This window comes from Amblyomma mixtum, chromosome 4, assembly GCF_055824585.1.
Source record: "Amblyomma mixtum isolate Tamu chromosome 4, ASM5582458v1, whole genome shotgun sequence".
Classification (NCBI taxonomy): Eukaryota; Metazoa; Arthropoda; class Arachnida; order Ixodida; family Ixodidae; genus Amblyomma; species Amblyomma mixtum.
In genome coordinates, this window is record NC_143015.1 from 127342984 (window position 1) to 127368792 (window position 25809).

The 25809-nt window shown below is 47.5% G+C and overlaps 1 protein-coding gene across 1 annotated transcript in view; it reads right to left on the reverse strand.

Moving 5' to 3' along the window:
• The window catches only part of LOC149348178 (fatty acid synthase-like), a 73116-nt gene that overhangs the window by 17336 nt on the left and 29971 nt on the right, over positions 1-25809 (reverse strand). Inside the window, exons 11-17 of the mRNA XM_089585760.1 lie at positions 23978-24235; positions 22437-22653; positions 19122-19376; positions 18370-18543; positions 5528-6734; positions 4098-4249; positions 1564-1773 (exon numbers count right to left, since the gene is read on the reverse strand). Coding sequence (XP_089441886.1) covers positions 1564-1773; positions 4098-4249; positions 5528-6734; positions 18370-18543; positions 19122-19376; positions 22437-22653; positions 23978-24235 — 2473 coding nt within the window. The remainder of the gene's footprint in view (positions 1-1563; positions 1774-4097; positions 4250-5527; positions 6735-18369; positions 18544-19121; positions 19377-22436; positions 22654-23977; positions 24236-25809) is intronic.

Below are 25809 nucleotides of genomic sequence, written 5' to 3' on the forward strand. Positions count from 1 at the left end.
TTGTTAACATGTTGGAAAGGGGTTGATTCTCGGATGCCTGGTAGTGCGCCCCTCCGTCCCCCCTCCCCTTCCAAAAAAAGAAATAGATGGTTGTTTACGATTGCCAACCACGAACTAATGTGCGAAAGCAGGTTTTGCAGGTGGACACCAACGCCATGCGCCTGTGCGCGCGATTCAAAGTGGGTTTCCTTTCTTTTCATGAATTGTGCACATACGGAAAATGTTGACGACGACGATGCGCAACGCACAGTGCGAGTGTGTGCTGCAGTTTAAACACGAGGCGTGATCGGCTACATCTGATCACGCTATGACAGCTCGAAAACCAGTCGCGGCAATATCTTTTTTTCTTCACGATGGCCATCGTCACCCTCATCCCATGTCTTGTTTATACCCCGCCATTTACCACATCACGTGACTAACTTCAGGGGCTTCACCACACAACACCGTTTTCCAGGTTACGAGGCCAACACTGCTTTCGCCCTAAAGAAACAGGCCCTGTGCTCTGGCATAGAAAGGACGGTCATCAAATAAGCCAGCGCGGTGCGAAAACAAGCGCACCAGCGTACACCGCAGAAAACTCTCCTGAGATCCTACGTGGATCGTTTGAAAGCTTTGGCAACCAGGTGTTAGTTAAAGTTGCTATGTGAGAGCTAAGGCACTTGATTCGTTTTGACCGACGTTGACACATGAAATATTATTGCATCCGAGGTGGCAAGTTTCAGGCATTCCACCGGCTACTGACAGACCGCGGTGGCCATTTTCGCTCGCACAGACTCTTTTATTGCTAACGCATGAACAACGGTGAAAGACTGTAACATTACCGACTGCGAGCGCGTAGCTTTGTCCATCTTAACTGATACCCCTCCGCTTCACTCGAAATCGGTTGCGCCTGGACGGAAAAGATAGAACTCACCCCATCGGCAATGCTCCTCGTCTCCTGACCAAAGACGCCGCGCGTCCCTGCAGGTGCCTAAGAGAGGACATGCACTGCATAGGCTACTGGGTGTAACGACGCAGCGCTTCTGCATTAGAAAGACGTCTAGTGCCGGCGGCCGTCTGTGCCGTAGAGATGCTGCTTGCGTGTACTTTAGAAAAAGCTCTTCCGCACGGTTCTTGGTGTGAACACCTTTGCTGACAAGCCGGCAGACTAGCGAAAAAGCACACAGCTTTGATTGGGATGGCAACTTCCATGATCATCCTGTCTTCGCAGTGCCCGGTGAACAATTTCTTTCTTTTGTATGCCTCTCTTTCGTGTATTAGTGCATTGCTGTTTGAAGGGCACTATGTGTCTTCTAGCCCTCTAATAAATTTAGCTTAATGCATGCGACTAAATCAGTGGTTTGTAGCTGTTCGGTATCATCTGTATCATCTTTGTGGTGTATAAACTTTGCTGTTCAGTCTACCGTTTGTCGCGACCTTCTCCTTGCCTTGACACAGGCAAAAGGTGTGCTGTATCCCGATTGAGTAGGTTGGGCTAAGATTAAGAAATCTGTAGTGAGAATGCAACAACTGCGCCCATGCGTTCTAAGAGAGAGAACATACACTGTCACCGCGAATACTCACCTCGCAGCGTATCCGGTTGCAGGTTCCCCTCGGCAATCATGACGCCTCGGAAGTTCAGAGGGGCATAATACACACTGCAGATGAGTTGCCCGGAGGTGCAAGAAGGCGACATGTAGCGCAGGGATGACTCATACCACCGGAGACTGGATAGGTCGCCGCGTTTCTCTACGTTCAAGAAGGCGTACTCAGTGGCTTTCGTTGGGGCGCCACCTGCAGAGAACGCATGCACCACAAGAATACTTTTGCGCAGAGCGCGTCAAGACGGATGTCGGCAACACCGCACAAGTTGTCGTACAATGTTGCCGTGAAATGAACTAGCCAAGCTTACGTTCTTGCGACGCTAACTAGGCCTAAAAGAAATTGCCAGACATAGACCTGTAGCACAGCGAACACTTTATGTCTCTTCAAAGACGCCACTGTTTTTATTGAGTTTCGGATCATTCACTTTTCTCTGTCATACACACAGGCCACATCTGTGTTTTATGAAATTTTCTCATTGGTTATATACGAAATTTTTGTGTAGACGCTTTGTATGAGCGTGCTTAGCATCGCATTTTATCAGTGCCGTCTCAAGTAGCGACCCGAGCCCATGGTGATGCAAACGTTTCTAGCATTTATTTCCGGAGCCCTTCACTACGGCGTCCTTCATAGCCTGAGTTGCTTCGGGACGTTAAATCCCAATAAATCAAACCATTTATTAAATATATACTTATTAAATCCTCTTTTCATCGCATAAAGAGAGGGTCGAAATTCTTTTATTCTGCGTGATCTTGTTACACCATGTGTTTAGTTTCTGACTAGATGTAGATTGGTGCCTTTTCTCACTAAAGAGTATATATTAAATGACGTCCGTGCTCTTGCAACGTATACCCTCAAGCACGAGATGTCTTGAAACATATTTAGCGAGAATACCAATCTAGCCAGATAGCTTTCAAAGAGCGAATGTTAACACGGCTAAAAATGCCAATCGAGTCATATTACAGAGCATGGCATCACTAGTGTTTGCCATGCGACCTTCCCCCGTTTACTTCTGATTAGAAATTCTTAACGAAAGCAACCTTCAGTGATGCTCCCGTGTGCAAGTATTGTGCTCTGGTTTACTAGGTAAGTAGATAACAAGTGTAAAAGAGTAGCAATTTAAATGCAGGAAGCATACGCAGCCCCGCTTCGTCACTTTCCGTTTTTTCGACACTAGCGATTCTGACGATCGTGTGGTCAATTTAATCATCAAAAAACAAGCACTCGCTTTATTTTTTGCCATAGGATCTATTTGATCCTCATTACTTTATACAATCCAACTTGGGAATGTGGAACTCGAAGGAAGTCGACATATGCGTACTTTGGCATATGAGTTATTACGACTCCTAGAAAGGGCAAGCGTAGCAGGGGGCAGTAGAAAGTTAGGTGGGTGGATGAGATTAAGAAGTTTGCGGATATATTGTGGCCACAGCCGGCAAAGGACAGGGTCAGTTGGAGAGACTTGCGAGAGGCCTTTGCCTTGCAGTGGGCGTAGTCAGGCTGATGATGATGAGGATGATGAATTATTCGATACACAAAATTCACAATGAATAAACTTTTCTACAAAGTAGAATTATGAATGCTTTGAATACATGGTAGTAACAAGCTGCCTGCAGCGATGCGCCTGCCTACCGCCATGCTGCAGGACATTGTTTGCCAGTCGTCGCTACGCCTAACCTTCTTCGCATCGAAATAGACATCGTTGAAGCTTTATAACTTTCACATGCTGTGTAATTCTGTTGTCCATACATTATAAATCTTTTTTTTTCTCTCTGTAATATGAAGGTACAGTTTGTATCCACAATGTGTTCTGCACCGAAGACAAGGAAGCATGCTTGGCGAGAGCCACTGCTGAGTAAGGTGTGGGCGTGGGCTAATGGTAATCCATGGTACATGTAAACTGCGGCAAATACAGCAACGTAAGAAAAAGGACGTGTCTTCGTCGTCTTTTTTACATCTTAGTGTTTGCCGCAATTTTGCGCTTACCACCGCTATGCATTAGTTTTTAGATTTGCTTCACTGTGTGACTTGGATGTAGAGTGGAAAGTGAGTACCAGGGGCGAAATGCCGCCCTCAAGCACACGACACGTTTCCTCGTGATGAGAAATTGCAGCGCTATTTCTACCATCTGCTGCCCAAGACTGTGCAGCTTACCTACCTCATCGTACAAAATATGACCGAACAGTCCCTTTTGCAGGGGAGCGGCGTGCCGTTGGATATATCGAATGTTGAGCTAGATGCCAGTAGAGTAAACGTAAATCATAGCTCTGTACTTCCGTATGTGATCTTCATGCGGATATCATGACCGTTCGATGAAAACAATAATTCAATATTTCCGGGTCCTATATATCCAGACACTACTGTAGCAGCCAATAAATTCAATGCAACGATTTAAGTTCTGAACACTATTGAAGTCTAGTTAGGCGAGTGCTATATTGTTTTTGCTTAAGCATGTTCAAAGCTTGGCTAGCAAAGCACAGATCTGAGCGCCGCCAACAGCGCGAATCCAAACTCACGTTGCATGGTAAGGTACCGAAATGAGCCCCATTGTCCATCACGCTGGACGTTCATCACGAGGTCTCTCTCCAGCATGTCTTTGAATACAGGATCACATAGGGTGACGTTACGGATTTTGTCCGTCTTCTTCAGGCTTGCGTCGAAAACGCACCTAGCGTGAAGGAGTGAAAAACCTGAGGTTTGACAGTTCGTATGCCTCTTTTGTTATCATACATCACCGACGCCTTGCAAGTCGTATCAGATTCTCTGACTTCCCAGCAACTACCAACTATGCTGCAGATCGTCATGCTCTGATTCTGCTTCATTGTGGAGATCGTTCTGCATAGCATGGTAGGTAAATCAATGAAATAACGCACAAAAGATCTACTTAGCATGTTTACGTACATGGTAATTACTCCAAGAAGCAATGAAATGTATGCAATACTCGAACTTTTTCGCACTTTAACGATGGCCTATCATGCACGATTCGGGCAGCAAAAATGTGAATACTTTCTGCTAATGCCTAGAGAAGCATATTGAATTCCAGACGTTCCCCCAGGAAGGACTTTTTCGACCTTTTTTTCGAAGTAAAGGCTTTCACAATTATCCTATTCGAGAACATAACCCTAATAGAAAAAAGCAAAACTTTTCTTTTTTTCGTACTCCTCCATTTCTACGCAGTGGAGATGTTTTCAATTTCGCTGCAGTGTTATCGTGTATTTCCGAACATTTTTACTGAATATGCTCCTTCGTGGTAGTGTATTTTCCGGTTATCGCATTTTGCCATTTTTTATTGGGAAGCAATTCTCTGTACCTTAAAATACATCGCTGTTTTATAAATTATTTTATATAAGAATAACTAATGAATAAAGACGGCTAAAAGAGGTATAATGATTAAATAAGAAAAAAAGTGCTGTACATCAATATATGCCTGGTCTGAAATAGTGAACATTATTCAGGAAAACAAATTGCCAATATGTGCAAACATTTACATGCCATAAAAAAAACGCCTGGCTCCAAAAGAGTGAGAATATTCTGCTTGGAGATTACTTGTATTGTAATAGTAAAACTTTCGTTAATCGCTATTTGCTACATTCAAGAGCCTGAAACACGAAGTCCTCCGTCTCCATGGCACCAGGTAACCGGCTCACCTCGGCACCAGCCTTTTGACGTCTATGGAATGAAACAAATAAAGCGAATTTTATAAAGTAAACATGCAGCAACAGCTCATAATACCGGTCACACAGAGTCAGTCTTTTGTTCCGGAAAATCGAAAGATGGGAACAAAGCAGTATGAAAAGTGGTACTGATTTATAGGATATGATTTATCGGAAGAGCCTGAGCTTGTGCTCAGTTATATTAGCTTCCTTCGACAACAAAAGGAGGTGAAAAAATCCATTCACTCAATAACTAATGACGAAAAATCTAGCCAACTTTGTAGCGCCCTTACCTTACACGGCTGGTGCCAGTCTCCACTCGGAGGCAGTTTGTGAGACCAACGACACCACTGACGCCGACGTTCTTTGCAATCATCCAGATATCCTCGCCCTCGATAATCTTGTCTTTGAGCGTCTCGACCCAGCCAAATGTTGTGTTTTCTACTTCCACCGTTCCATATTTTGGAGCTTGAGCCAGCGTTGCCTTTTTTCTTAGCAAAAGCAGCGTGGACCAGTGGTTGGACTTGAGCCCCACAAGCAGAAACCCAAATGCACTAAGCAGTGACAAAGCTGAGTTCGTTGTGTGAACAGTAGTGGGAACATCGCTGAATTTCGATAAGAATACTTCGGCCGAAGTAAAGGCTGTACGGAGACAAAGAATTACAAATGCGTCCTCTTTGCAGAGAGTGGATAGTTGTGCAGCCAAGGTTTCAAGACGGTTCGTGATACTGGGGATAACACGTGCAATGAGCAGTTCAGCATCAGGCAGTTCACTCACATATGATGAGCCTGGATGCCACAGATTAATTATTACTCCCTCCGGTAATTGCTGCAATGAGAGGTCATCTGGGCGTGGATGGGCGACGGCGTACTCGGTCTTCAGCAAAACGTTGGACAGCGGTAACAATTCGGACACGCGAGGCGTTAAAAGCCAACCACTTTCTTCAAAGGCCAACTCTAGAACGCACATCTTCATTCCACTCGTATTTTCCACTACGACATCCAGAAGGGGCCTCAAGGAATCTTCTTCTAGAATGTCTGTGTAAAAAATGTCTTCTTGAAGGTCATTCTTGTGGGTGGTCAGCGCCCATTCCACTGCCGCGACTAGAGGTGAAGCAGACTCCTTGAGTTTCGACTGGATAGAGATGAGAACACGCAGCAGGCCGTTGTAATCGGCTGTGCTTTTTAGGTGTCGGTTGAGGATTTCCTCGGGTACCTCGCAGTAATGCTCCATTAACGTAGGGTACTCTGTCATTGCTTCATTGCTTGCCTCGAGGAAGCTTCGGACGACGGCGCCACACACGTCAGTGTATTCCCGCAAGCGAGCCTTCCGTTCTTCTATGGCGGCTTCGTCGTCAACATAGGGAACAAACTGGTACTCTTCAATGCACGGGGTCTGCCGCTCACCGCGTCGTGAAGTGGTGGTAGTCTTTAGGCCTCGGATTGCAACGCCACCGGCACGGCATGTATTGAGGAAGCCGTTGTAAAGAACGTGTATGCCTGCGGAACAGAAATTTTGAAAATCAAGAATCTGTCGCAGATAAGAACTCTACCCATTGACGTCATGAGTGCGGAGGAGGTTACCAGTTTCTCGAGCTTGTCGTGGTCACGAAAACATGATCATGAGTTTATTTAGCGCTTAGCGCACTTGGTGCAAATGAATAAGGCATACGACTCTAATAATTGCTTTAGAGAAGGCCCCGCTCCAAAAAGCCATGCACTCACAGACAATTTATTTCAATTCCCTTCTGAATACTATCGCATATTGCTTCGTTTTGCAGCGAGAGCCGTTCATGGGATTCTATGCTAAAATCTCGTTTAAGCGAAGCCTATTTAGTTTGGTTATTTGTTTCTTTATTTGGTAGTTTATTTCCCGCAAGACAAGACGAGCAAAACCCTGAAGAAGGCGGCACACTTGGCTTGGTTTGCGTTGACTCAGAAGTGCTTAGTAGCCAAGCCAAGGTAAGCAAAACCCAAGCAATAAAAAAAGAAAATATAAAAAAGAAACAAACTGAGAAAAACGACAGGAAGGTGAGACGAAAAAGACCTCACAGGACGGCTATTATTTCCAACGCGAGATGGAGCGAAAGCTGTTCAGGTGTTAGCATTTCGTGACATATTGAGGTCAGGAATTTGAGACGGCATGCTTGTATAGTTAAAGATCAATCTTCCTATTTGTGCAAAAATTTCATCATACTCTGCCTTCGACTAGCGCTCATCTCCAATCCTCCTCTAAAAGAATGCTGCGCCACCGCCACTGAGCCTCTCCTCGGGTGGATCACTTCGCAGCAGCTGCCGCAAAGACAGCATGCAACATTTTTCTGCTCTAGCCATATTCTCCATCTTCTTTCCCGTGGCAACCATTCTTCTTTGTTGCAGTGCTCGGCTGTCGTCTTACCCTCCTCCTTCAGCGGTAAATATCTTCCGAACATACCAGCCACCTTCCGATTGCGCAGCACTGTGCAACAAATTTAAAAAAAAACCTCTCTCTCTCTCCTTATACTCACTTCCCACAGTAAGCCTCCTCTTTCCATGGTAGTCACCTTCCAGTTACACATTCCTATGCACCTCCCGTACTCTCGTACTAAGGTCACTCTCCTAATTTTTTCACTTTAACTACTTTCCAATTGGTACCCTTGGCAACCGGCCTCCTGTGGTGCATTCTCCCGTTCCAGCCATACTCTTTTCCTTCCACGGTAATTCTCCTCTGCAGCCTTTCACCGTAACCACCTTGTAATTGCGCATTCCGCCGCTCTCACTACACCCTCGATTCTACAGAGTAAACAGCTTTGCCCTTCTTCCGTGTGGCTACCACCATCCAATGACGCCGACTAGTAATGCTACTGGAATACTACCACTAAAAACTGCGGCAAAAGTCTTGAATATTTTGGTCTCAGTAAAAAAAAAAAGAATAACAAAAGTAGAAACAAGAGAAACAAGATGAGAATAGAAGGGCAGATAAATTGTTTTTCTTTTTGTGTGTGAAAGGAAATGGCGCAGTATATGTCTCACATATCTCGCTGCACACCTGGGCCGCGCCGTAAGGGAAGGGAGGAAGGTGGGAGTGAAAGAACAAAGAGGAGCCGTAGTGCAGGTCGAAATTATTCCGGAGACACCAAAATTGTGGTGTTTCGCCGCGCCCGTCAAAGAAGACACCAATGGACCCGATAGCTATGACACCTTTATATGTCGCTGCGCATCAACACCAAAACCGCGAGGAGTGTCCTGAATAATTTCGACCACCTGGGGATATTTAACGTGCCCTGACATCGCACAGCACATTGACTCCTTTAATAAAACGGAACAAGAAACGAAAAAGATAACAAATAAAACGCGACTAACAAGATCTAAGCAATTAAGCAGACAAGGAAAGGGGAATGAGGGGCGCGTTATAAATATTGTCACGTTGTAGTGACGGCAGTCCAGCAGTCAGGAAGACACCAGAAATACTTGCAAACGAAGCTCTTTATTTGGGCTGACTTGCGCCCGGAAAAGAACTGAATCACTCGGTGGTGGCGTAAGCAACAAGCGTGCTCGTCAATCGTCGATCTACGAATGTCCGCCGCTCGCGACATCGCTCAATTTAAAGCCGGCAAGGAAACTTCCAGATAACAAGACAAGATCATCTGCAGAAATCTGGAAAAACCTAGATGCAGCCTTTCATGGCTGCGATCAATCGAGATTAGTGTGGTCGCTTCTCGCGTCACGAACAAAAGTGATAACAACCCTTTCCTGCAGCCTTGAGCGTGAACGAACAAACACTACAATGATACGTGGCATTACCCCCCTTCCAAAGAAGCATCGTCTCGATGCTTTAAAATGAAAACAAACACGGAGACTGAAACTTCGAGTCCTTTAGCGTTCATAATATGGCTTCAGACGTACGACATGTACGACTTCCGGGCGTGGGCGGCGTCGCTGAGATGCTGTCGTGCCGTCGGGGATGACTTCATAGTCGAGGTCACCGATGCGACGGATAACCCTGTACGGGCCAAAGTAGCGTCGCAGCAACTTTTCGCTCAATCCACGGCGGCGAACTGGCGTCCATATCCAAACCCTGAAGAAGGCGGCACACTTGGCTTGGTTTGCGTTGACTCAGAAGTGCTTAGTAGCCAAGCCAAGGTAAGCAATACCCAAGCAATAAAAAAAGAAAATATAAAAAAGAAACAAACTGAGAAAAACGACAGGAAGGTGAGACGAAAAAGACCTCACAGGACGGCTATTATTTCCAACGCGAGATGGAGCGAAAGCTGTTCAGGTGTTAGCATTTCGTGACATATTGAGGTCAGGAATTTGAGACGGCATGCTTGTATAGTTAAAGATCAATCTTCCTATTTGTGCAAAAATTTCATCATACTGTGCCTTCGACTAGCGCTCATCTCCAATCCTCCTCTAAAAGAATGCTGCGCCACCGCCACTGAGCCTCTCCTCGGGTGGATCACTTCGCAGCAGCTGCCGCAAAGACAGCATGCAACATTTTTCTGCTCTAGCCATATTCTCCATCTTCTTTCCCGTGGCAACCATTCTTCTTTGTTGCAGTGCTCGGCTTTCGTCTTACCCTCCTCCTTCAGCGGTAAATATCTTCCGAACATACCAGCCACCTTCCGATTGCTTGTAATGCGTGTCTCGTCGGCGCAGATTGTAGCGTCGGGCGTCGGTGTGCTGCTGGTCTTGAATGCGAAGCCGCGTAAGTCTTCGGGCTTCCTCGGCGCGATGAATGTAGGCCGCGACGTCAAGGTTGTCTTCGTCGGAAACGTGCGGGAGCATTGCGTCGAGAGTTGTCGTGGGCTTCCTGCCGTATACCAGCTGGAATGGAGTAAACCTGGTTGTCTCCTGGGCGGCAGTATTATAGGCGAAGATCACGTAGGGCAGAATAGAGTCCAACGTCTTGTGTTCGGCGTCGATGTACATGGAGAGCATGTCTGCGATGGTCTCGTTCAGACGCTCTGTGAGTCCGTTGGTTTGCGGATGATAGGCAGTTGTCCTCCGATGGCTTGTCTGGCTGTACTTTAAAATGGCTTGCGTCAGCTCGGCTGTAAATGCTGTTCCTCTGTCTGTGATGAGCACTTCGGGTGCGCCGTGTCGAAGGAGAACTTGTTCGACAAAAAGTTTTGCAACTTCTGTTGCGGTACCACTAGGCAACGCATTTGCTTCGGCGTAGCGGGTCATGTAGTCGGTGGCCACGATGATCCACTTGTTACCTGATGATGAAGTCGGAAAGGGGCCGAGGAGGTCCATCCCGATTTGCTGAAAGGGCTTAGTTGGCGGTGGTATGGGGTTCAGGAGTCCGGCTGGCCTAGTCGGAGGCGTTTTCCGTCGCTGACACTCACAGCACGTTTTCACGTAATGGGAAACGTCGGTAGCTAGCCGCGGCCAATAGTACTTCTCCTGGATGCGGTGCAACGTGCGAGCAATCCCGAGATGCCCTGCAGTCGGCTCATCATGACATGCCTGCATAATTTCTTGCCTGAGAATTTTGGGCACGACAAGAAGATGCACTGTCCTGTTGGGCGCGAAGTTCTTCTTCAGAAGGACATCATTGTGAAGGAAGAAGGACGAAAGTTGGCGCTTGAACCCCCGGGGAGGCGATGCGGTCTTGCCTTTCAAATAATCAACTAGGCTTTGCAACTCAGGATCCGAGCGCTGCTGCTGCGCGAAACTGCTGGCGCTTACCGGTCCTAAGAAAGCGTCGTCGTCTTCCTCTTCCGGTGCTGCGTCTACGGGGGCTCGCGATAGGCAGTCAGCATCGGAATGCTTGCGGCCAGATTTGTAGACTATAGTTATGTCGAATTCTTGAAGACGCAGGCTCCAACGAGCAAGGCGGCCGGAGGGATCTTTCAAATTGGCCAACCAGCACAGAGCATGGTGATCGCTCACAACCTTGAATGGTCATCCGTATAGGTAGGGGCGAAATTTGGATGTGGCCCAAATAATGGTGAGACATTCTTTCTCCGTCGTCGAATAGTTGGCTTCGGCTTTCGACAGTGAACGGCTAGCGTACGCGATAACTTTCTCCTGTCTGCCATTTTTCTGAACGAGGACCGCTCCTAAGCCCACCCCGCTTGCATCGGTATGAACTTCGGTTTCGGCGTTTTCATCAAAGTGCGCGAGCACAGGAGGGGACTGTAAGCGGCGCTTCAGCTCGTTGAAAGCTTCCTCTTGCGGCCTTTCCCATTTAAAAGGCACGTCAGTCTTGGTAAGTTGGGTCAAAGGTTCAGCGATGCGCGAAAAGTTCTTGACGAATCGCCGGTAATAAGCGCACAATCCAAGGAATCGGCGTATAGCCTTCTTGTCATTAGGCTGTGGAAACTCTGCGATCGCAGCCGTCTTCTTGGGGTCTGGGCGAACTCCATCCTTGCTTACGACGTGACCAAGGATAGCAGCTCCTCGTAGGCGAAGTGGCACTTCTCTGGTTTCAGTGTCAGGCCTGAAGACTTGATCGTTTCCAGCACTATCCGAAGCCTTCTGAGGTGGTCTTCAAAGCTTGAGGAGAAGACAACAACGTCATCTAAGTAGACTAGGCAAATCTGCCACTTGAAGCCTGCGAGCACCGTATCCATTACTCGCTGGAACGCCACTGGGGCAGAGCTGAGGCCGAATGGCATCACCTTGAACTCGAAGAGTCCGTCTGGCGTGATGAACGCAGTCTTCTCGCGATCTCTTTCGTCGACTTCAATTTGCCAGTAGCCGCTCTTCAGGTCCATCGATGAGAAGTACTTAGCGTTGCACAGCCGGTCCAGTGTATCGTCGATGCGGGGGAGGGGGTAGACATACTTCTTCGTAATGTTGTTCAGGCGGCGGTAATCGACGCAAAAGCGAAGGGTGCCGTCTTTCTTTTTCACTAGAACGACCGGTGCTGCCCAGGGGCTCCTCGATGGCTGGATGACGTCGTCACGAAGCATTTCCTTAACTTGTTTGCGGATAGCTTGGCGTTCTAGCGGCGATACGCGGTAGGGGCTCTGTCGCAGTGGTCGTGCGTGCTCGTCTGTGACAATGCGGTGCTTGGCAAGCCGGGTTCGTCGCACATTCGATGCTGATGAGAAGCAATCGGTGTACCTTTGAAGAAGACTGCGTATTTGGTCTTGTCTGCTCCGGGGTAATTCCGGGTTGATGTCGAACGTGGGTTGATGGCCTTGGTCAAATAGTTCTGCGGGTTGGTCGGGTAGGGCAAATACGTCTCTGATGTCTGCCAGCTCGTCGAGGAAAGCGATCGTCGTACCTTTGTTTAGATGCCGGTATTCTTCGGTGAACTTGGTTAGCAACACCTGGGATTGGCCATTTCGGATTTCGGCGACTCCCCTCGCGACGCCCAATCCTCGATCCAGGAGTAACTGGGTGTTCCCCTCGATAACGCCTTAGGCATTTTCGATGTCTCCAGTACCTATGCCGACGAGAACACTTGATCGGGGCGGCACGCTCAATGCTTCATCGAGGACGTTTAAGGCGACGTGATGAGTCGCGCTCGTCGCAACAGGTATGGCTTTTTCCGTGGAAAGCTTGATCGACTTAGATCGAAGGTCGATGATCGCCCGATGTTCGTTCAGGAAGTCCATTCCCAAAATCACGTCTCTCGAGCATGGCTGTAGGATCAGGAAGGTTGTCGCATAGGTTCTCCCATTTACAGTAACTCTCGCGGTGCAGCGTCCTGACGGCGTGATCAGGTTGCCACCTGCGGTGCAGATCAAAGGGCCTTGCCAGGTTGTTGTTACCTTCCTGAGTCGGACAGCGAGTGGGCCACTCATGACAGAGTAGTCAGCTCCCGTGTCCACCAAGGCAGTAACCGCGTGACCGTCGACCGTAACTTCAAGGTCACTTGTTCGCGTTCCGGTATTGCACGTTGTCTTCGGTGTCCGATCTCGGCTTCGTCGAGTAGTGAGGCTGCGGTGGGCGTACTGCGACGTTACTTCACTGGGCAGCGGTAAAAGCTTCAAGTCTGGCCGCGTCGTCGTTGGTGTCGTCGTCGTAGTTCAGGCATGGTCTTGAGTACTCGTCGATGGAGGATCTTTGTCATTGCGCTTAGAAGCAACCTCACCTCCAGAGGCTGCTTTATTTAGTTTAACCTTTGGGGGCTGGGGGAGCGTCCACGCACGGCGTAACCTCGGCTAGGAGAAACAAAGCGCGGGGACGATGGCGACGGGGAACGTGACAGGTGGCTGGGTGGTGAGCATTCTTCCCGACGCAAAAATTTCTCAATTTCGGCTGGTCGCTGGCCGGGTCGGGGCCGTGGAGCGTCGTAAGAGAACCCTCGGATGCCCAGTCTTCTGTATGGGCAGTGCCGGAGGACGTGACCGGCTTCGCCACAGTGGAAGCATAGTGGGCGGCGCTGGTCGGGAGTTCTCCACTCGTCGCATTTCCTCGGCTGCGCGCGTCGCTCGTAGGACGGGCGGGTTGGGGCGAGTGGGCGGCGGTCCAACGCAGCTGGCTGAGGGCGATAGGGGCTTGGGTCCCGTCGTCGAGGGGCAGGACGGCGCACAGCTGCGGTGTAAGTCATGGCTGGGGGCTGCAGAGGCGTCGTGGGTGCCGGCGTCACACCCAAGGCCTGTTGAACCCCGTCCCGGATGACGTCAGTGAGCGATGAAAGTTGCGGCTGCATTCCCGTTGGCAGCAATCGTCGGAGCTCCTCTCGCACAACTTCACGTATAACCTCCCGCAGGTTATCGCTGTTACCGGTGTCCATGGAGCTTGCTGACAAAAAGCGCTGCTGGCGGTCATACTGGCGGGCTCGGGCGTCAAGAGTTTTCTCCATTGTGGATGCCTCTTCTACGAATTCCGCGACGGTTTTCGGAGGGTTGCGAACGAAGCCGGCAAATAGTTGCTCTTTAACTCCTCGCATAAGCAACTTCACCTTCTCTTCTTCCTTCATGCTCGCGTCGGCACGCCGGAAGAGACGCTTCATTTCCTCAGTGTACACAGCAACGGTCTCGTTTGGGTGTTGTATGCGAGACTGTAGCAGCTGCTGGGCTCTCTTCTTTCGCATGACGTTCGTGAAGGTCTTTAGAAGCTGCTCCTTGAAGGTTTCCCAGTTCGTGAGGTTGGCTTCCTCATTCTCAAACCAGACTTTTGCTGGCCCCTCCAAGGCGAAGAAGACGTACCTAAGTTTCGTGGCATCGTCCCAGTTGTTGAAGATAGCCACACGGTCGAACTGCTCAAGCCATTCTTCGGGATCGGCGCCAGGCGAAGCGTCGAAAGTTGGTGGCACCCGGGGCTGGTGAAGAATGATTGGAGTCGTCGTCTGGGGCAAGCTCATGGTAGACGTTGCAGCTGGCTTCCGCTTCCGGGTAGGGTCCGGCAGATTCCCGAACTCTGGTGCGTCCCCTTGCAGGCGTCGGCTAGCGCGGTGGACTGGACTCAGGTCCTGCGGTTGATGACTCAGAGGGCTGGCGTCACGGCTTGTAGGGGGTGGCCGGTACATGGAAGGCTACCCAGCACCTCCACCAGATGTCACGTTGTAGTGACGGCAGTCCAGCAGTCAGGAAGACACCAGAAATACTTGCAAACGAAGCTCTTTATTTGGGCTGACTTGCGCCCGGAAAAGAACTGGCCGCATTTGTTTTTCCAGTCCCGGACTACTTGCTGGCAGGTCTCGGCTTCCGCTCGGACAGGAAAAGCGTCATGGTCACATGACCTACTTGCCATAGGCTGCTTTCGAGCACGGCGCCAGAGTCGGGCTCCCCCTCGGTTACCGTACAAGGACGCTGTCATCTGCTAGCAGACGATGCATGCCACGGCCACTACGACGCCGAAGCAACGCCGAAGCAACGCCATGCGCTCGATCATGATACTGAGTCGATTTAAAGACTGTACTGTCAGCTTAGCGTAGGTGCATTACAGAACTCAGCTTCGGAGGTATGCTCGCCGCTACTGCTTGCGGCGAAGTTCGCACAAAGTAGCCCAACTCGTTGCGGAAAGGCGGATAGACGAAAGCCTCCGCAAAAATGTTGACAACAAGCTCTATAGCTGCTCCAGTATACGAGTGGTTCACCTGCGATGCTTTCAGGTAAGCGTACAGACAGCATGTGGCAAAACAAGCAAACAAGAACCTCTTGACGACACGAGCAAACAATACGCGCTCGCAGCTCCGAACGCGCGTCCGTGTGCGGTGGATTTCAAGAAAATAAACGAAGATGCAAGAACAAAAAGTCTTGCGATGGCTCAGAGAGGAGCTACGGAGCTCATGTGAAGGTTTAACGCATGATATCGACCTCCAGGGACACGAAAAGCACTCAAAATGCACACGGAGTCTAACTTAATATGGCTGCCAGCGCGGCGCGCAGCTATCGTCTGCTGCCTTCTCAGCAGCCCCAAGCAGCCCGCGGACTGCCATAGGCTAAAAACGAACGCGTTGCTATGGCGATGCAAGCAGGTGGGCGGAGCTTTCGGGCTGCCCGAGAAAAACAAATACCGGACTCGAGTCCGCAAGTAGTCCCGGACAGTCCGGGACTGAAAAACAAATGCGCCCACTGAATCACTCGGTGGCGGCGTAAGCAACAAGCGTGCTCGTCAATCGTCGATCTACGAATGTCCGCCGCTCGCGACATCGCTCAATTTAAAGCCGGCAAGGAAACTTCCAGATAACAAGACAAGATCATCTGCAGAAATCTGGAAAAACCTAGATGCAGCCTTTCATGGCTGCGATCAATCGAGATTAGTGTGGTCGCTTCTCGCGTCACGAACAAAAGTGATAACAACCCTTTCCTGCAGCCTTGAGCGTGAACGAACAAACACTACAATGATACGTGGCAATATGAGAGAAGCCAACAGCCACACAAACCAAGGGGCACAGGGGATTTTAATTTATTTATTTATTTTGTGGTGTTGATCAATTTAGAAAATTGATAGCTAAATTACGTCATAGCTAAATTGATCAACACCACAAAATAAATAAATTAATTAAAATCCCCTGTGCCCCTTGGTTTCTGTGGCTGTTGGCTTCTCTCATATTTATAACGAGCCCCTCATTCCCCTTTCCTTGTCTGCTTAATTGCTTAACGAGGGCCTCGGTTCTGGCAGCCTTGATGCCTTAGGAAGCATAAGAGGGTTCTCACACAGCTTCCACCCTCGCCGTTCGATGAGTTCTACGTCACATCAGCGGTAACTCAGTACGTGCTACGTCCGCCGCTTAAGAACGTGGGTGGCGCTGGTGAACACTCCCAAGGTTAGGTTATTTGTAAACATAAATACCCGCGAAAGCAGAAGGTTTGACAGCCGTCGCCGTAGCTCAGCGGTAGAGCACCGGGCGCGTAATTAGGAGGTCCTGGGCTAGGATCCCACCGGCGGCATGTGGTTGTTTTTTCTTCTGCTTTTCTAATCAATTAGCTTTAAGCGATAACATATTCAGTAATATTCTAAATTGATCAACACCACAAAATAAATAAATTAATTAAAATCCCCTGTGCCCCTTGGTTTCTGTGGCTGTTGGCTTCTCTCATAAGATCTAAGCAAGGTCAAGAAAGATGACGAAGGGAAATAAATACAAGAGGAGAACAGAAAGAACTTCATGATGAAGGAAAAGAAGAAATATAAATAACGATTGAAGAAAAATAACATGTGGTTGTTTATAGAGGAGTGATGCTAACTGAAGCCAAGAGAGAGAAAACTGCTTTCACGGAGGAAAAGAGGGCAGTACCTGTCACACGTCTTATTGGAAAGCTAAACCACACAAGCGTAATTCGTTGGACAAGTGTTAAGGAGGAAGTGCAAGAAAGAACAGAGAAACCTCGTAACTTGGCATCTGGCTCGCAACGAATACACAAAACTGCGCCGAGAAAACGTAAATGGACCAGAATTCCTCGTCATCAGATCGCGTGCTACAGCTCCTGTAGCACGCGATCTGATGACGATGACGTGCTCCTGTAGCACGCGATCTGATTTCCTCTTTCGAAGCTTCCGCACCGAACCTGCCATTACGTGTATCAACCTGATTGCAGTCTCAACGTGCCAGTCTCGAGAGATCAGCGTTACTTTATTGCCAGTGGTCGCATGAATTGCCGTTTTATATGTACAACGTTTACGCTTTCGTTGATATGACCTGGTTGTGGTATAAAAGGCAGGCTTGGTGCAATAAACCCCAGTTGCAAGTTGGCGTCAGTCCTGTGTTTTGTGTGCCTTCTGTGTCCCCGTTTCTTGCGCCATACCAGTTTTTATTTTTGTGGAACACGTTTAAATATTTGGCGCTCAAGTATAGAAAAGCAGAGGGTGAAAAACTTGCACTCGCCTGGATGTTGCCCAAGAAGAGTCCAGATGAAACAGCGATGAGCATATGCAACGTTTCTTTACAGTTCAAGCTCCATTTCGCCACATGAATCAGTGGTAGGATCTCGAATGATGCTTAAGGACAAGATCTCACTGAACCCCAATTTTTATCCCCTATAGCCATAGAGTTGCCTAATATTATTAAACTGAATCGTTCATTCAACTAAGCTGGCCGTGATAAAGTATGCTGTCCTTTTTTTATCCTAATTTTGGCTGGTATTCTTTCGTTGGTATTTAGTGACGAAAAACTCAAAACACTTTCTAGAAACTTCTCATCACAGTGGAAATTCATGTTCATGAAAGACTGCGAAATTGCTTTATTTTCTACATGTTTGTATTAGGGAAGAAAAGAACACTGATGACACCTTCACTCATCTGATCTTAGCTGAAATCGATTGTGTGACATTTTGTGATTGTTTTTGTTGCGACGGACATATTAAAGGTGCAGTTTTCCTTGAAAATTTCGAAATAATAATTTTTGCGCCACTACACAAACTTCTGATGGCCATATGAAATCTGCGTGATCACCATATCAAAGTGAATGACGGTGTCTTGCCGCTTTAAAGATCACCATGAAAATAATCGCTAGGACTACGCTGTTCGCACGCGAAATATCCGCTTGTAGCGCCGTCCATACTTATTACAATTTTTAAAGTACTGTGTGCTCTCTTCAACCTTCATGTTGAGTAAAGGATTTTTCTTTTTCATTACAACCAGGTAATTTGTCGATGCGTAACAACTTCGATTTCTCTTCGGTACTTTTAGTAAAGTGCTTGAATAATGTTCTGTTTTGTCACCGTGGTGATGTCTATCGATTATTTTTCAAGAGCCCGCTAACCTTGTGTTATAGTCAAGAGAACAAACAGTGATTTACTGTACTAACCTCTCTCTCCGACCATCTGAAAAACCTCAGCATGAACACGAGGATCAATGCGGCAAGATGAAATCCTTGCGGGCAGCTTGAATTCCCGCAGCGGCTCAAGCAAGACGCAGAATTGAAGCATACCATCGATGAAGGTCACCCAGTTGTTAGCCCACTTAAGCTTGCCCCATGGTTCTGAAAGACATAAAAAATACGAAAAAAAGAAGCGGTTTACACGATTTTGCAAAGGGCAATACGTGAACAAATTCAAGAAGTTCAAAAATGCGAGTCTTGCACTATGACCTCCAAAACTACTCACAGGCAATCTACTCTCTGAAAAACGAATGTTTTATGGTCTTTGTTTCGTGGTCACCTGTTTCACGCCTTATTCCAAAACATTTTATTTTTTAAATGACTCCTGAGAGAATATACCCTAGACAAGCGAAGTCTGACGTCTTCTTTTGTTTACGGCGATCAACATCCGTTTTCATATTTAAAAAATTTAGTATGTTTAGTCACTCCTTTGGAGTAAAAAAACGCGCTTATAGAGAGCGCAAGAAGAGGCAGAGAGCACACCGCCAGGTGCTCTGTGCCTCACCTTCGAGTATTGTGCCGGCGCGGTGTTTTTCTACTATGATATCCAACCTGCACCAAATAGCCAAACTACATACAGTCGAAACGTAGCTGCTCCGCATCACACTATCAGTACACTCTCGTGTCTTCCTAAAACTGCAAAAGGATAGCCCAATGTGGCAAGGTGCCCGATCACTAACTGTGCAAGTCGGCCATCAGGACACTCTGGAAGCGTCCGCTATACTCGTAACCACGAAGCCTGAGGTCCTTGTAGATGTCATCCGCGTCGAGCTCATAGGCCATGGTCTCCGCAAGCGGGCCTGGCGGATCCATGCCGATGACCTCCTCTCCTTGTGCGGCGACGCGGATGCGACCACTCGCCGCTAGAGACCCGTTCTCGCTGACTTCGAATTCTCCAGAGACTGGCAACACGTGCACCCGCAGGCGCACCGTGCCTGCGGCCAAGTGATTAGGGGAGTGTGGACCAACATGTGACAAAGTACGAGGCATGAAATCTCCTTACTTGTCGCCAAGTAACCTTAAAACATGCAACTTAGTTATATGACATATACCTTAATGGACCAGCCCCATTTTCAGTGCAGTTTAACTTAAGGCAGACATGATTGCTTTTTCTGATCACTAAAAAAGGAACCGTTCAATAACGTTGGCGGACTGTAGAGCATTTAGATAGGAGCAAATTTCAGTATGCCATCATTTTACTGTGTAAGCAATACTGCGCCAGGTTTCGAGCCGTCGCGTAGCCTCCGGCGGTGGCCACGTTTGACCTTTAGCCGCAGCGAGGTCAAAGAGATGGAGCGCCGTGCTCCACCTGGCGGCAGGACCGTCACTGCGCCGCCGCTACCGCGCGCCTGGTCGCGCGCTCTCGACGCATGTGTCGGAATGTGGAGAGAGGAGAGAGGAAGCGGGAGAGAAACGGGAAAAAATACGCGCGGTCGCCTCGTGCAAAACAGTTGCTGCTTGCTTACGCAACTTGCCAGGTTTAACCAGAGATAAACCTCGGTTAATTTTTGGTACTCGTGAGCACAACAGGAGCAGCGTGCTGGTTCAACGTGGGAATTTATTTATAACCTTAGATATGTAAGACGGGGGTTTATTGAGAGGCACTGGGAAGACTGGAGCAGTGGCGAAAACAGTCCGAGGTCACCCAGATGAAACGCATGGCAATCTTCGTCTTTTTCTTCGATGTGCGCCTTCTTCTTTACAGTTATTCATCTTGACTTATAATACTAATAATAATCTTTTCAGTATAATCAGAACATACAAAAAACGGAAGCGCCGAAGCCACAAGTGGGCTTGTGCGGCGGCAACCGGCAGCCGCGGCAATCTTCGCGCTACATCAGAGCTCCATCAGAGGCAAAAGAAAATTAAAAGACGTAAATATAAAGAACATAAAAATTTTGGCACGGAAAGAATGAAAAAGCACTGATAAGATTTTAGTACATGTTAAAGATCCCCTAACGCTTGAACAGCAACACGCAGTTTTTTGCGGGTCGGTTAAAGAAAGTAAATCAGCCGGTAATTCGTTAAAGATACATGGTACGTTATGGCAAGCTTAATAGGGTTTTTCTGCTTGTATTTCAAGAAAAATTATTTTAGCATAAAGTTACATGCGTGGCCAATGAAACATATTAACATTCTCGACAGACTAAAGACGCCCTGCTTTTTATATGCCTTTTTAGAATGGTCCAAAACTACACGAGAAAACAAGTGATTGCCAATAGGACTAATCAAGGCAATGGCGAGAAAACTAAGCAGCGCCAGTGTGACTAAGCATTGCGCAGTACAAAAAACACGTTTCAGAAAAGAAAAAAAAAACGAAAAGAGGCGAAGGGCAGGAAATGCGCTGCTTGCTAGCAAGCACGGCTGCTAGTCTAATAGGTTACAAAGCCTGGAAGAACTCTGCTCTGTCTTACCTACAGTCACGTCGGAAAGCTTAAGTCCACCTACTGAAAGTGGAGCCATGCCACATAAATGTTGTGCGCGTGTGAAAGGAAGTGAAATACCGTTAGCGAAATTGTGAAGAAGGAAAGAAATTCCAAAGTATTCGGTAGCCATGCGACATGCAAAAAGTTGCCGCAGAATAAAATAATTTAGAACTGGTAATAAAGTATTGCTTGGCTGTGTCTGGATAGAGTAGTTTTCATGCTAACACATTGTTATGATAGTGTTTGTTACCATTGAGAGCTAACTTTGTCCGCATTCAGTGCAAGACAAATCAATGCTCTTGTTTCAAAGCCTCATCTTAATATTCTCTTAGTGCTGCCACAGTATGGTCCTGTGAGATTTATGTCAGAATTATATTATATCAGAATTATATCAGAAAATCAGAATTTGTCCTCTCAGATTAACTTCATACCCACTCTTTTGCATGTTTTTTATACTTGTAAACGGTTACAAAGGCGTTGTTCTGAAAAATCGTGTCCCATTTGTGCCACACTGTAGTGCTTTGTGGGCTACAAATTCTTGTGCAGTGGCTTTTTAATCAATTTGCGAAACGTTACCGCAAATTGCAAAAGTTCACCGTAATCAGAGATGCTTTGACACGAGGAAGCAGCAAGAAATGCAAAATATTTGCAGCACAAACTTGAACAAATGTTGCACGAATGTCACGACGAAAGTACGAATATCATAACAGCCCTCTTGCCAATGGCAATGTGCAAGCAAGATATTGGAATATAGGCCGCGGGCAACAGGCAAAAAACTTGAAAAGAAAAATGCGCAATGGCTCTTCCTGTCAAAGTTATGGCTAGGCGAGTGCAAGCGACAGGCGACATGCGGTGGATGCCGCAGGAATGATGTTCATGAACTAGAGTAAGTTAAAGAGCGCTCTTCACGCTCGAAACTGGGTCAACAGGGAAAGAGCGCGGCCGCGGATCGCAGATGACCGTACGCCAAGGAGTCCTCATAAATCAGAATGATTGTTCAGTGAAATGCTATGGCGCTTGCTCCTTGCGGGCTCAGCGATGGCTTCCCCGATGTCGAAATTCGCCTTCCTAGCAGGAAACGGGAGTAGTCTTTCATTCTAATTCGTGCCGCCCATGGCGCCGTCCATGGCTTCATTGTTTTGAAAAACGAACACATCCAGCTCGTCTACGGGCAGCTCTTGTTTTCGTAAAATGCCCAAGCTTGAGGTTCGGTCTTTCATGACACTACGTTACACTTATCCAAGGAATGACACACACCCTCCGGACGTACGGAAAACTTGGTTTCGTTTATTGGGATTTAACGTCCCGAAGCGACTCAGGCTATCAGGGACGCCGTAGTGAAGGGCTCCGGAAATTTCGACCACCTGGGGTTCTTTAACGTGCACTGACATCGCACAGTACACGGGCCTCTAGAAATTCGCCTCCATCGAAATTCAGCCGCCGCCGCCGGGATCCAACCCGCGTGTTTCGGGCCAGCAGCCGAGCGCCGTAACCACTGAGCCACAGTGGCGGGCCGTAAGGAGAACTGTTGAGGTAAGGGCCCGCTGAGAAAACTGGTTGGATGCTTACCGGTTTTTGGTAGTATTGTAGCCCGGTGGAAGATAACGTCTTCGAAAATCACAGGCATCTGGTCGAATGGCTTGCCGGAGAGCTTGGTCAGGCACTTCCAGGCCAGCACCATGTAGCCGGCCGCCGGATAGAGCACACGCCCATCGAGCTGGTGGCCAGCTAGGTAGGCGTCTCCTACGTTGGAGTCGAGGTCTATCTCCACAACCTCCTCGGAAAACTGCGGATAAGAGGGGTGCCGCGTACATGGACGGATCATTTCATGTTGCGAACTGCAGGTCGGTTTTCAACCCAGCACGTAGAATAGATTGCCACCGATCCTATTCCCAGTCGTCAGACATCGTATGCCTGTGGCGTTGGATGAAGTGCCTTACAGGTAAAATTCACTGTTGGCATGAAAAGCAGGTAGTTAAAATGTTGTTAAAAACAAAAAATGACCTTTACTTAAGCCAGCTTTCTAATTCTAGTTGTGTTTCCTCTGCACCAATTCAAGTTCACCACATGGTTCTAAGTGGAGGCTGACAGCAGCCGTAGATTGGAGAATTGATTTTATTTATTTATTTATGAATACTGCGATCTTGTACAAAAGATCATAGAAGGTGGGAAACAATGTATTAAGATACAAAAATACAGACACATATGAACAAAAGATATATATGGTGGCCTAAAAGGGCAAATATCGGCAGAGGCACCTTAGACTCCTTGCGTGTGAGAATGTGAAAGCATTATATGTCCATCTCACATGATTTTCATCATGCTATATGACAGGATCACATTGAGTCATGGCTGTGACAGCGAGTCATAACTATTCATACTTCGTACAAATTTTAAATTCTGTGCGCCTTACATTACGCTATTGGTAATGTGCTGAATCATGCTACGTTGCAGTTCATGACTTTAATAGTTCCGAGTGCATTACATTTCGTCATTCATAACTGTACATGTTCGCTTACATCTTTTGACATCGTACACTGACGTTGTGACATCATTTGAATTTCGTGTTATGGACGGCGGAAGGTTTTGTGCTAATGGGCATTTAGGGTTTCGCACAAATAGCATAAGTTGTAAAATCTTCAGCTCATATTTAAGCAAGCAATGCTCATAGGGCGCCCTTAGTGATCAGGATTACAAGTGACAAGTTCCACTAGCTTAGATGTCAGACTATAAACGTGTTCTGCGCCAAACAGCTGTCTTGGTATGCGATGCTCTTGCGAGGAGCTACAAATACGTCCTAAATATTACCTATTTGCTGAGACACCATATGATGCTCGTGGGAGAGAAATTTGAAGAAATTAGTCATTGTGTCCATGTTGTGCAGTGGGAATTCTATTTTGGTACATTCTATCGGGCCGGATGCCTCTACAAATCTAGGAAATTTAGGGGTACCTATCAGCAGTTATTATGTCCGAACTAATTTTTTTCCCGTGAGCGCTTGCGTCCATTTGCAGGGTCCTGTTCTGCGGAGTGCTGCCAGCATTCACCCGGTGAGAAACTAGCTCCGCGCTAGTGATGGACTTAATTACTTCAAGGCTTTTCTTGCCCACCTTTTTCGAGCTTGGGAAGTCGTTCCATTTTGCCACAGTCCATTTCTGCGAATGATCCCAGCTGACAAGGTGCCCGATGCTTGGAGTGCCCCGTGGTACGGGAACCGGCACCGGTGGGTATAGTAGAAACAGGTCGAGCTGCACTCCAAGCGTGTGCAGCTTGCCCAGTGAGCTGAGGAAGAACGTCAGGTTGTCCTGGTCACGCTTCATCAGCCCTAGGACGCTGGCATCGGGACCGAGGGCGCGCCGTAGTATAGGCTGCAAACGGTTCAAGAAATTGTCTTGTGGCACAGAATGATGACATTCTGCAAGGAGTCAGAACGCGATAACTGGCCAAAACATTTGACCAACACAGTTAACACTTCGAGTTATTCATTAATTCGCTCTCGCCTTGCCATAAGCTTGCCGTCCCGGTTAGCTCAATTGGTAGAGCGACTGCTCCGGTGAAGCGGTGGTCGCACGTTCGAATCCCGGACCAGGACGAATTTTTCTTTAACTACGAAGTTTCTGAGAAAGCTGTATAGCTTTCCTTTGTAGCCGTATGGCTGCGCTCGGGTGGATGTCAATGAGTAATTACTCCCTTATTACAAATCTACTCCATCTTGGGGAATTCCCCAAAACATTTGACCAACGCGATAATTCCGGGTAGTGTGTTTCAGACATAGAAGCAAAGAGGGTGAACTTGAAAGCGCAATGCAAGTTTCGCATTAAACCTCACTCTAGGGTGATAAAGAACACGATCAGTCTTTCATAATAGGGCCACATTGATGTTTCAAAGGGAGATGATCAGTGTCGATGATGGCGCCGATTGAGCAAGCTTTCAGATGCGCTTATTCAGATTCTCAAACAAATATCCTCGGCTTTTACGCAAGTTTTTTCAGAGCTTAAGTGTTTCTGCCATCCGCCGTTAATTTGATCACTCAACTCTCTCTGGCGACCTCTAGGGGGAGACTGTGCCATATTTCTGACAAGCTGGGCTTTACGTCGATTGCACGGTAAAACGCGCTTTTCCCGCTCACAACAACCACCACCTTGCACCAGCATATCACATTTTGCGCGCAAAAGTTAACTTTCGCATTAGCGCGACATGGGAAAAGGCATCAGAAATCATCGGCTTAAAACATAACAGCGTTGGTAAAAAATGTTTTTGCTAGGGAATCAGAATAACGGGAGTTGCGGTTGGATGCACATTGCAGCTTAAATGCGCGAGATTGTTGCTTTAGCACCGCTTTAAATGTCTTTCCGTCCTTTACCATTGTATGTGGTCATTTGGCGGCCAATAAAGCGGCTTCTTCAAGCTCACTTGTTTTCTTCAAAACTTAATTTATGCCCCAAGCTGTCAGAAATGCGATCAGATAGGTAAATAGTCGAAGTAACATCGCCTGTCAACCGCGTGCTAAATATAGCATCGTATAGACTGTTTGCATATAGCGCTAGACATATAGCAGAGTATACGTACAGAACTAGGCAATGAAGGAAAACTAAAAGTTGTCACTTTTTTGTACTGGAAAAGTGCGCGATAAATCCGCTAATGCATTTCTTCAATCACAGCCAACTCTTATGTTCGGTCTGGTTTTGCAGGAGCGGTCCCAAAATCTGCCGCTAAGCATTTACCAACGGTTCATGTAAAGCTATCGGAATCAATTACTGAAACATGCTTTTTTCTTTACCTCAGTAGAGGGCGGGTGTCGTATCTGCCAACAAATTTTCCTTATTCATTCCTTCTTTTCTTCATTAGGGATGGCCGCCAGATAGGACGCCAATTCAGGTAGCTAATAACGTCTCTCGTCGATACTGGTATTACAGCTGGAGTTAATCATTAACAATCTTAA